Source organism: Schistocerca americana, chromosome 3 (genome assembly GCF_021461395.2).
Source record: "Schistocerca americana isolate TAMUIC-IGC-003095 chromosome 3, iqSchAmer2.1, whole genome shotgun sequence".
NCBI lineage: Eukaryota > Metazoa > Arthropoda > Insecta > Orthoptera > Acrididae > Schistocerca > Schistocerca americana.
This window is the reverse complement of record NC_060121.1, coordinates 659,106,747-659,119,115: the sequence shown is the minus strand read 5'-3', so window position 1 is coordinate 659,119,115 and position 12,369 is coordinate 659,106,747. Positions and strand designations below refer to the sequence as shown.

The 12,369-nt window shown below is 42.3% G+C and overlaps 1 protein-coding gene across 1 annotated transcript in view; it reads right to left on the bottom strand.

Moving 5' to 3' along the window:
- Positions 1-12,369, bottom strand: part of LOC124606283 (glutamate receptor ionotropic, NMDA 2B-like) — a 727,746-nt gene that overhangs the window by 366,562 nt on the left and 348,815 nt on the right. Inside the window, exon 4 of the mRNA XM_047138265.1 lies at positions 3,472-3,619. Within this exon, the coding sequence (XP_046994221.1) occupies positions 3,472-3,619 (148 nt within the window). The remainder of the gene's footprint in view (positions 1-3,471; positions 3,620-12,369) is intronic.

Here is a 12,369-nt window from a genome sequence, read left to right as displayed (position 1 = left end):
ACGGCGGATAAAGATTACTTGAGCCTTTTGAGTGGTGCTATGTAAGGATTTTCTTCTTCCATAATTTTAGAATCGGACCAGTGGTTTTCACGAAATTTTGTGTGCAAATCATGTTACAGAATCTGGGCGTGTTGGAGCCATCACAAAGCCTCAATAGATGAGGACCTAATTGATTCGTTGTACTGATAAAAAATGATGTCAGTAATTTGATAATGAGGCCACTGGGTCAAGGAATGTGGACACACACTTACTGTCAACTCTGAATCATCGTATCTGTAGCGGGTGGTGGAGGGGAGGGAACTAGAAGTCGGAGGACGCATGTCAGTGTGCGCATGCGTGAGTGCGCTAGCGCTCGCACGCACACACACACACACACACACACACACACACACACACACACACACACATACGAGTTTATAATTGAGGATTAACTAATTATTTTCGGGGAGACAGCAATGAGGCAATGAGGAAGACATTAACTCATAATAATAAACATTTATTGAAATACAATTTGCGAGTAGTATCGGACATATTCGCGCCATCGCCATCACTGATTCAATTACTGCACCCTAAAAGTCTACATTCGTGTGTGCGAAGTGGCAGTCGACTATTACGCTCGGTGGGGTACTCTTTGCATACCCCACGCTGTAGAACAGCATCTGAGTGGCTTTTGACTGTAGAATAGCGTATTCATGGCGTCTCACAATAGTGATATAGTACAGTGCATACATGTATATGAAACAAGGTATATAAAGAACTTCATGGTACAACCTGTTACCACCTCAAAGACTTGATCTCTGCTATAACTTCAGCAACGTAATCGAGGTGTAATGCGCATAAATGTATCCTAGTCACTGTACCAAAGCCTTGACATGTTTTTAACTATAATTTTCTCCAAATGAACTGCTGGAATCGGTCGTTTTCTTGCTCGAATTAAATGTAGCTGGTTACTAACTGAATTTTCTGATTATGAGAGTATTGAAGGGCGATCTGCTTTAACTGTTAAAAATTATTCAAAAACCAAGATCACACGAAATATCTTTTTATTCACGACGACCGGTTTCAACAGTTCGAGCTGTCATCTTTATGTATAACACTTACTGTTTTTTTGGTAGTAAAACATGTTCGTTTACGCTGACCTCATTCACAAGACGTCAAGTGGATAAAAGTCAGCTATGACAAACGTTTATGCTGAGTTTTATCCACTTGAGCTCTTGAGCACGAGGTCAGCGTAAAATGAACATCACTCGCCTTTGCTCGGTCCTTCCCAGAAGTACCCTGTAAAGCGCGACATTTCATTTAGCGTTTCGGTGCTGCGTTTCTCATTGGGCATAACTCTCTGAATTCGGCAGAATCGTGGTGTCAGTATTGTTTACCCTTCGCTATTTGTTCGTGGTATGAAGGACGTCCACACGTCCAGTGGCTGTTTGCACAAAGGAGATAGTCTAGCTATCCATCGTCGGAATCCTTTAGAATGAATGGGAGTGACAGAAGAGGGGAATGAGAATTCTCAATTCACATAAGTGACAGGCAGTGCAGATATGATATGAAACAACATTACAATCCCATTTAGAAAAAATTTAAAAATTTTGGTGGAGGTGAAGGAGCAAACAATCACAAAGACTGACAGACGGCATTCATCATTTTGTACATCAAAAAGCACTTTGTGCTAAATTTGCAGGCCTGGAGCACGTGAAGAAATTTTTGGTACGGATAGTAAAATTATACCATTGTCAGCTGCAACACATTTCAGTGGAAATAAACGAAGGGTATAGACACTTCACACGTATCTGCAAAGCTCGCAGGTTAAGTCAAGAGGCGTGCCTGGTACGATTCTTCTATGTAAAACTCGCTACTGTTTAATTTCTTAAAGGAAATAAATGAGTACAACAACGAAAATTAGAACATCCGGAACTGAGTACAGAATTCGCATTTTAAGTGGACTGGACGGCACAGAATATACCAATAAAGAAGTAAAAATAGAGAATATAAACATTAGTTTTAATAGTTTAAAAATCTGCCCACAATAAGACGTTGCAAGGTAATTTCCTTCTGACATCATGGGGATGCACTTCAATAGAAACTGCGTTGTACAAGGAACACATTCTGACGAAGACAGTCCAGCTCCCTAATGTGAAGGTCTGAAGAATTCCTTATGGCCTAGAAAGAAGTACAAGGATAGTTTCATAAAGATTTTGGGTACACTGTCAGTCTTACAACTGTTTCTGAGCTGTTTTCAAGACCGTCGCTGTTACAGCTGTAAGCGCCCCTGTGCAGGTGCAGACGTCGTAATTCAAATTATGACGAATCTTTTTACGTTGAAACTGCCGGGACGACTAAATTGCTTCGCTCTGGTAGAGTTTCCACGACTCCGAAATGAGGTTACAAAAGTGCTACAGTATTTCTATCTACATATTTGTGCGAAAGACTGTTTTTGGTTTATGAACCTAAATTAGTCACGATTACGTGGCAGCTTTAGCGCGAAACTCTGTGACATTGACAGATCGAGGTGGCGCAGTGGTTAGACACTGGACTCGCATTCGGGAGGACGACGGTTCAATCCCGCGTCCGGCCATCCTGATTTAGGTTTTCCGTGATTTCCCTAAATCGCTCCTGGCAAATGCCGGGATGGTTCCTTTGAAAGGGCACGGCGGACTTCCTTCCCCATCCTTCCCTAATCCGATGAGACCGATGACCTCGCTGTCTGGTCTCCTTCCCCAAACAACCCAACTCTGTGACATTGTCTGCGTCTGTCAGTACGCCGGCGGTTTGTACTACATACAAATTATATTACGTCTTCAAGACACCAATAATAATTAAATAACAGTGAAAATTTGTGTTTTTTGTGATCGATGTTGTTGATAAATGTGAAGTATAAAACCAAGTTGTTTGCAGTGCAACTGCCCTGCCACTTAAATACAGCGCGTTCGCAGTTTTTCCCCCTTCCCCCTTCCCGCTCCTAGCTCTTAGACAGCGAGTGCAGGTAATGTGAAGCGAGGTTGAGCGCTTTGGCACTCTTGCCAGGTACAGCATGCGAGCTGAAGTCTTGGCGGCCCCCGATATACACCATTATAACGTACTTTGTTCATTATTGATTTATATCTCTTTTTGTCGCTGACATTATCTGTAAACTTTGTTTCTCATTTCTAATTAATATCTTTCTCAGTGAAATAAACTATGAGATGCTACCTTCTGGAAAATAATTACTTACTCCTCCATTATACATCGCTGTGTGTGTGTGTGTGTGTGTGTTACGGGCATGCACACTGAGATGGGACTTTGTACATACTGTGTCCCATGTTTCTGAGCCGAACAAGAATCTCCATTAACAAACTACTGTTTGCTAATCGTTCACTATGACTGCTGGTCTACCACTCTTTGCCACCCGAGACAGTCAGGCTGTCAGTGTTGCCCCTGCAGGAATACAAGAAGCGAGCCGGGCGGGACAGGAGGAGCTTAGCAGTGGCTCACCTCGATGGTTCCCCAGCGGCCGTCCTCGACCCGCACCAGCTCGTACGAGAAGGCCAGCTCTTCGGCGAACTTCTCCAGCAGATCTATGCAGAAGCCCGAGCAGCACTGGTAGAGGCTGCCGTTGCGGTGCGCGCTCGGCAGTTCCACCCTGCAACAGCGAGGAAAAATTGCTCAGTAGCTGCCGCTTATCTCTCCACCCTTATGAAGCTTCAAAGCCCGAGGGCCGGATACAGCAAAAGCATCATCATTATAAACAAAATATTGCATTTGATAAAGTGTTGGCGTCTAAAGATGACAGCGTGCAACCGGTAATAAATGCTGAAGGTCTTTTGCGTTTGCGCTGCGAATAGTTATCCCATGTATGACTAAATAGTTACCATGTAATAATCAACGCAAATAAATGATTAATATATTCTCGTACTGCAGTCAAATATACAGTCTACAAGCTCCAACTAAAATCTGTTGGCCGGCCGGTGTAGCCGAGCGGTTATAGGTGCTACATTCTGGAACCGCACGACCGCTACGGTCGCAGGTTCGAATCCTGCCTCGGGCATGAATGTGTGTGATGTCCTTAGGTTAGTTAGGTTTAAGTAGTTCTAAGTTGTAGGGGACTGATGACCCCAGAAATTAAGTCCCATACTGCTCAGAGCCATTTGAACCATTTTTTTGTTGTGGGACAGCATGCAATATTTCCGCTTCAGCTCCTATAGTTTCATGAAGTTCCGATAAGGGCGGTGCTGTACGTAGCTTTGAAAACGACGTCTGTGAAGGACGTGCGTTCCAAGCAGAGAGCTGTCACTGAGACTCTTTTGACGGAAAACGAGAGCATCGCAGGTGTTCATAAGCGCTTGCAGATTCTCTACAGAGTTCTGGTAGAGAACAAAAATACCACTGGACTTGCATTCGGGAGGACGACGGTTCAATTTGAACCATAAAATCTGTTATACACTGCGACAGCAGCACTCCAATCGGGTAGTAAGATGCACTATTGAATGCGATATTTGATGAATGTGAGTAGTATTGTTTATTTTGTTTTGTAACATGGTTTCTGCGAAAGGGAGCATACATAGCGCAGCAAATACAAGTAACAGTTCTTAAGTTTCCTAACGAGCTCGATAGGAATCAAATACCATGTTACGGGACTGTTTATGTATGACTGTATTGTAGACTGCTGACATACAGTGAAGAACAACTTTTTAAGAGAAGAAAAAAGCAGGTAAACATCGGAAGACATAACCTTTTGCAGAAAGACGTCGTATTACTACACAGTAACATGAAGTTTTGTAATTCCGAACTGAAGCAGTTTATGAATGAGGAAAACAGAAGACTGGAATGGAATATAGTACGTACACTGTTTAAGGTACCAAATAAACCACCACAACCATAGCTCAGGAGAAGACTCCCACAGGTGATAAAACGTCAAAAGCTATACAACAGTTTCCCGGCACAGTTCACAATCGTTGCTACATCAGAGCAACGAGCGTCAGTATCTTCAACAAAGTCGTTTTTTTTTAAGAAGTATTTATATAAAAATTCATGCCTTCGAAATTCGAGTAAAGTGTAAGAATGTGCAAATCATTAGACTCTGTGCAAACAAACGTTGCGTGTCAAGGGAAGTACGTATCATAATTAGAACAGACAGGAACACAGACACTTCTTGTGCTTGTGTTGTCCTGCTTTCGACATGGCTAGCTGTAATTATATGCAATTAGGAAAATATTTCTTCATGAAGATGTCGTAGCCCATGTCGCTTCATTTGTGAGTTTTGATCGTGTTTACATGAAACTTTAAATCATTCATATATTTTATATTTTATTTCGGTAAGCTTGGGACGCAACAAAAATAAAAACAAACATCAGTCTTAGGATGACGTTAAGAGCAGCCGGCTATCTTGCCACTTGGGGCGCTAGTGTCACTTGAACTGGAGGACGGTAACAACTTATACAATAGTGAATGTCACGACTGTATACAGGGTGGTCCATTGATAAAGACTGGGCCAAATATCTCACGAAATATGCATCAAACGAAAAAAACTACAAAGAACGAAACTCGTCTAGCTTGAAGGGGGAAACCAGATGGCGCTATGGTTGGCATGTAGATGGCGCTGCCATATCAAACGGATATCAACTGCGTTTTTTAAAATAGGAACCCCCATTTTTTATTACATATTCGTGTAGCACGTAAAGAAATATGAATGTTTTAGTTGGACCTTATTTTTCGCTTTGTGGTAGATGGCACTGTAATAGTCAAAAACGTAAAACTACGCGGTATCACGTAACATTCCGCCAGTGCGGACGGTATTTCCTTCGTGATACATTACCCGTGTAAAATGGACCGTTTACCAATTGCGGAAAAGGTCGATATCGTGTTGATGTATGGCTATTGTGATCAAAATGCCCAACGGGCGTGTGGTATGTATGCTGCTCGGTATCCCGGACGACATCATCCAAGTGTCCGGACCGTTCGCCGGACAGTTACGTTATTTAAGAAAACAGGAAGTGTTCAGCCACATGTGATACGTCAAACACGACCTGCAACAAAATGATGATGCCCAACTAGGTGTTTTAGGTGCTGTCGCGGCTAATCCGCACATCAGTAGCAGAAAAATTCGCGAGAATCGGGAATTTAAAAAACGTCGGTGTTGAGAATGCTACATCACCATCGATTGCACCCGTACAGTATTCCTATGCACCATGAATTGCATGGCGACGACTTTGAACGTCGTGTACAGTTCTGCCACTGGGTACAAGAGAAATTACGGGACGATGACAGATTTTGTGCACGCGTTCTATTTAGCGACGAAGCGTCATTCACCAACAGCGGTAACGTAAACCGGCATAATATGCACTATTGGGCAACGGAAAATTCACGATGGCTGCGACAAGTGAGACAACAGCGACCTAGGGTTAATGTATGATACGGCATTATGGGAGGAAGGATAATTGGCCCCCATTTTATCGATGGCAATCTAAATGGTGCAATGTATGCTGATTTCCTACGTAATGTTCTACCGATGTTACTACAAGATGTTTCACTTGTAAGTAGGCTGTTTATGTTTTCTTATTGGAAACGTTACGTAGCAGTCTGTGGCTGCTTTGCATTGTTGTAATACTCGCCATTGTAGTGTTAGGCAGCTGGATGTGAACAGCGCGTAGCGTTGCGCAGTTGGAGGTGAGCCGCCAGCAGTGGTGGATGTGGGGAGAGAGATGGCGGAGTTTTGTAATTTGTCATGAACTGCTAGATATATGATGATATTAAGGTAAATACATTGTTTGTTCTCTATTAATATCTTTCATTTGCTAACTATCCCTATCAGTAGTTAGTGCCTTCCGTAGTTTGAATCTTTTATTTAGCTGGCAGTAGTGGCGCTCGCTGTACTGCAGTAGTTCGAGTAATGAAGATTTTTGTGAGGTAAGTGATTTCTGAAAGGTATAGTTTAATGTTACTCAGGGCCATTCTTTTGCAGGGATTTTTGAAAGTCAGATTGCGTTGCGCTAAAAATATTGTGTGTCAGTTTAAGCACAGTCCTGTATAAATTGTTCTAAGGGGACGTTTCATATGTCGACCCTTAGCCTAGGACACCTTACTGGAATCTTCTGATTTTTTTCTGGTAGTTTGTGTAATTAGTGTAGCTATTGTTTATTGCTAGCGCGTAATTGTAGAGAGAATCTCCTTTATAGTTGCAGCCTTTCATTGTTGTACAGTAAAACAGTTGTGGCATGCATGTAGATTTGCACCAAGTATTTCGCAGCTGCGCTTGCAATTAACTACATATTATTTTCAGTGCTGTGTTAATGTGTTCTCTTATTTTTGCTCTTCAAATTGTGCTTTTATGTGTTATCGTGTGAAATATTGTGACAATAATGGCGTGTGAAAAACGTAACACTAGGCTCCAAAGTAAACTGAGAAATAATAGTGACGACGAGCGTAGCTTATCAGCACCACTGTGTAGTGAATTAACAGACATTCGAAGTAGTAATTTGGTAATTGTGCATAGGGAAATGGAGCGGGGGGCAAATAATGGTGTAGACAGTGAAACAGGTAGTGAATAAGGAAGCATTAGCGATCGATCGGTCGGCAATAGCTCGCCTCAGGAATCCGAAATGACAGAACACAATATTGCAAATACTGTAGACTTAGGTTTTGGGTCCTCACCGTTTTCTCAAATGAGTCAAGACACATTTTCTGCTTGTCAAAGTGTGAATGTTGCCGGTGAAAATGCACTGCCAAAAAGCATAGAGAAACAGATTCCAGACACTAATACATTACTATTGCAATTAATGCAACAAATGGAACAAAATCAGAGACAAATGGGACAAAGGCTTCAAAAGTTAGACACAATGGAACAAAATCAGAGACAAACACAGCAACAGTTAGACACAATGGAACAAAATCAGAGACAAACACAGCAAAAGCTTCAAAAGTTAGACACAGTGGAACAAAATCTTAAAAAGTTAGACACAATGGAACAAAATCTTCAAAAGTTAGACACCACTGCTGGCGGCTCACCTCCAACTGCGCAACGCTACGCGCTGTTCACATCCAGCTGCCTAACACTACAATGGCGAGTATTACAACAATGCAAAGCAGCCACAGACTGCTACGTAACGTTGCCAATAAGAAAACATAAACAGCCTACTTACACACTGCATGACAGAATGGCGATTTACTTCCAGCATGATGGATGTCCGGCACATAGCTCGCGTGCGGTTGAAGCGGTATTGAATAGCATATTTCATGACAGGTGGATTGGTCGTCGAAGCACCATACCATGACCCACACGTTCACCGGATCTGACGTCCCCGGATTTCTTTCTGTGGGGAAAGTTGAAATATATTTGCTATCGTGATCCACCGACAACGCCTGACAACCTGCGTCAGCGCATTATCAATGCATGCGCGAACATTACGGAAGGCGAACTACTCGCTGTTGAGAGGAATGTCGTCATACGTATTGCCAAATGCATTGAGGTTGACGGACATAGTTTTGAGCATTTATTGCATTAATGTGGTATTTACAGGTAACCACGCTGTAACAGCATGCGTTCTCAGAAATGATAAGTTCACAAAGCTACATGTATCACATTGGAACAACCGAAATAAAATGTTCAAACGTACCTACGTTCTCTATTTTAATTTAAAAAACCTGCGTGTTACCAACTGTTCGTCGAAAATTGTGAGCCATATGTTTGTGACTATTACAGCGCCATCTATCGCAAAGCGAAAAAAGTGATCCAACTAAAACATTCATATTTCTTTACGTACTACAAGAATATGTAATAAAAATGGGGGTTCCTATTTTAAAAAAACGCAGCTGATATCCGTTTGACCTATGGCAGCGCCATCTAGCGGCCAACCATAGCGCCATCTGGTTTCCCCCTTCAAGCTAGACAAGTTTCATTCTTTGTAGTTTTTTCGTTTGACGCTTATTTCGTGAGATATTTGGCCTAGTCACGATCAATGGACCACCCTATATATAAGGCTGTGGTCGAACTTCGTTTAACATTACTCTTTCCCTCCCCTCTTCCCTCTCCCGCATTTACCCACCTCGTCCATAGTAGGAGAGGATACCCCCCCTCCCCCCACCCAAAAAAAAAAAAAAAAAAGAAAACGGAATGACATTGGCGTGGGTGGAGCTTGTGTAGTACGCATTTCTGCCGTTAGGCTTGTATAACGCAACCGTTTGCCAGTTCAGTGCCGCCTGTGTTGTCGACCTGGCTTGTTCTGTTCATCTGCAGTGAATGTTTTTGCTAGTGCTGTTTTGCTCTTGATTCGTTGTTAATGATGCGAAGTATAAGTGAACAGCGTGAAGTTGAGAAATTTCGTTTTCTTTTCGGTAAAAATGCTGCTGAAACTGTTTTAATGTTGAAAACAGCTTACCAAGATGATGCTATGGGAAAGACTCGAATGTACGTGTGGTCTGCTCGATTTAAAAATGGCGGCATGTCGATTGATGATAAACCTCGTTCTGGACGAAAATACTGAAAAAGTCGAGAGCTTCTGCTCACAGACCGTCGATAGACAATTGATCAACTGCCATAAATTAGTGGGTTATCTTGGAGCTCGGATCAGCGAATTTTAATAGAAGATTTGAGAATGAAAAGGTTTGCTGCCAAGTTTGTTCCTCGCGTTCTGACCAACAATTGCTCCGAAACAACAGCTTCAAACTGATAAAGATTTTCTGTCAAAGGCCATTTCTGTTGATGAGTCATGGTGCTATGATTACAAGGCAGAAACAGAGCAACAGTAAAACCAATGATAGACGTCATCGTCACCCTGTCCAAAAAATGTCGACAAGTCAAATCAAACATCAAAACAATGACAGTTTGATTTTTTGATGCCAAGGGCATAGGTCATCCACAGTTTGTTCCCCTAGATCAGAGGTCAATCAAACATTTTATCTGAAACTTTTAAGAAGATTGCGCAACACTGTTCATCAAAAAAGACAAGATTTGTAGCAGGCAGGAGACTGGTTCTTCCTCCATGACAACGCACCTGCACACACAGCCATCTCTGTTAGATAGTTTTCGGCTAAAAATGGCGTAGTTCCGCTGGCACAAGCCCCTTGACCTGGCTCCATGCGACTTTTTCATGTTTCCATGCATGAAAAGGGGCGTGAGAGGACACAGACTGGTCAACATAAGAAGTCAAGAGAAGAACGAGGGAGGAGCTGTTAGCCATTTTTAAAGATGACTACAAAAAATGTTACGAACAATGGAAGCACTGGTGGAACAAACGTATTAGCTTTAATGGAGAGCATTTTCAAGGGGATACAGGTGTTTTGTAAACTATTTGAAAATATATAGTTTTAAAAAAAATAATTGTGGCTTTTTGGGTATCCCTCGTACATTTGTACATTTTACACGTTCAACTCTCCTGTTGTGAACATAATTTCCTTGGTAACTCACAGTGATACTCGGTATTGGCTGGCAATGAGGGAGAAAGTTGAAGAGTTCTCCAAGCCCATACGAGCATCTTTATGATACAAATTCTTTCTTCGTAGGTGGTACGAGATATGTGTATTTATAACGAAATAAATGAACCTAGACCTGAATTCTTTTGTGATCTGAGAGGAGTTGTCCACTACTAATTTCGGTCATCTCTTCATTTCAGCTCGAGGCAATATGTAACTTAAGAACAAAGACTTTGAAAACCCCAGACATATAGTTCAAACCGGATTATTTTCTAATATGCATACAATCCGTCGACGATATGTTGGTTTTTAATATAAAACAAAAGAAACTACCTGAGCATCAGTCTTCATTTAGTGAATTTTGCCTAAGGTTTATTAAAATCTATTTTTTTTTATAGTCAAACGAATTTCTCCAGACACAGAAAAAGGTCAGGGTTTACCCCAGGCACCTACGAGGGCCGTTCAGAAAGTAACCTCCGGTTGATTTAAAAAAATACACCAAGTTAAATAAAAATATTTTAATATATACATCTTACAACTACATCTTTGCACTATTTTTCTACATAGTCTCCATAGCGATTGAGGCACTTATCGTATCTCTTCACAAGCTTTGAAATTCCTTCTGCATAAAAATCACCCGCTTGTGCCTGGAGCCAGCCTGTGACCGCATCTTTGAGCTCTTCGTCGTCATCAAACCGCTGTGACCCGAGCCATTTCTTCAAATGCATGAAGAGGTGATAATCACTTGGCGCCAGGTCTGGGCTGTAAGGTGGATGGTGATAACGTCCCACTTGAAGGACTCTGCGAGCAGAGTGAGGACGGGCGTTATCGTGCAAAAAAACGATACCGGAAGTCAGCATACCACGGCGTTTGTTCTGTATAGCCCATCGTAACTTTTTTATTGTTTCACAGTACACATCTTGATTAATGGTCGTACCACGTTCCATGAATTCAACCAACAACACCCCTTTGGCATCCCAAAATACCATTGCCATCAGTTTTCTGGCAGAAAAATCTTGAGAGGCTTTTCTTGGTTTGGTAGGCGTATTTGAATGTGCCCACATCTTTGATTGTTCTTTTGTCTCAGGGTTCACGTACTTAATCCAGGTTTCGTCACCGGTCACGATTCTGTTTAACAATGGTTCCCTTCGTCCTCATAACGTGACAGAAAGTCTAATGCAGAGGCCATTCTTTGAGTTTTGTGGTGGTCGGTAAGAATTTTGGGCACCCATCGTGCACAGAACTTACGGTAACCCAATCTTGCTGTCACTATCTCGTACAAGAGAGTCTTAGAAATCTGTGGAAAACCAGTAGACAACTCCGACATTGAGAAACGTCGATTTTCACGAACTTTTGCATCAATTGTCTGAACGAGTTCGTCAGTCACCAATGATGGTCTACCACTCCTTTCTTCATCATGAACGTTTTCTCGTCCACTTTTAAATAAACGTACCCATTCACGGACAACTCCTTCACTCATAACTCTTGGTCCGTACACGGCACAAAGCTCACGTTGAATAGCTGCTGCAGAATATCCTTTGGCTGTAAAAAACCTTATGACAGCACGCACTTCAAATTTGGCGGGGTTTTCTATTGCAGCACACATTTCAAACTGCCACAAAAACTAAACCAGCGCAGGTACGACGTTCACTCGACCACGGCTTGGTGCCGACTGACCTGTTGAGTGCGTGAACGCACAGATGGCGTCGCTACTCCCCCCACAACCCGCACTGTGACCAATCGGAGGTTACTTTCTGAACCGCCCTCGTATATAAAAACTCCTCCAGTAGGCCCCCTTACGCCCTCCAGACTAGGCCAAATCTGGGGAAACCTGGAAATTCTACTCAGGAGAAACGTTGGATTCAAACTTAACAAGAGGCAGTGTATCCTTATAGCAACTACAGCACAAGCTATGAACCTCTCGCTGTCAGATGCTGCACGAACTGTTCAGTTTTTCAGGAGAAAATTGTCCGTTATAAATTTGGA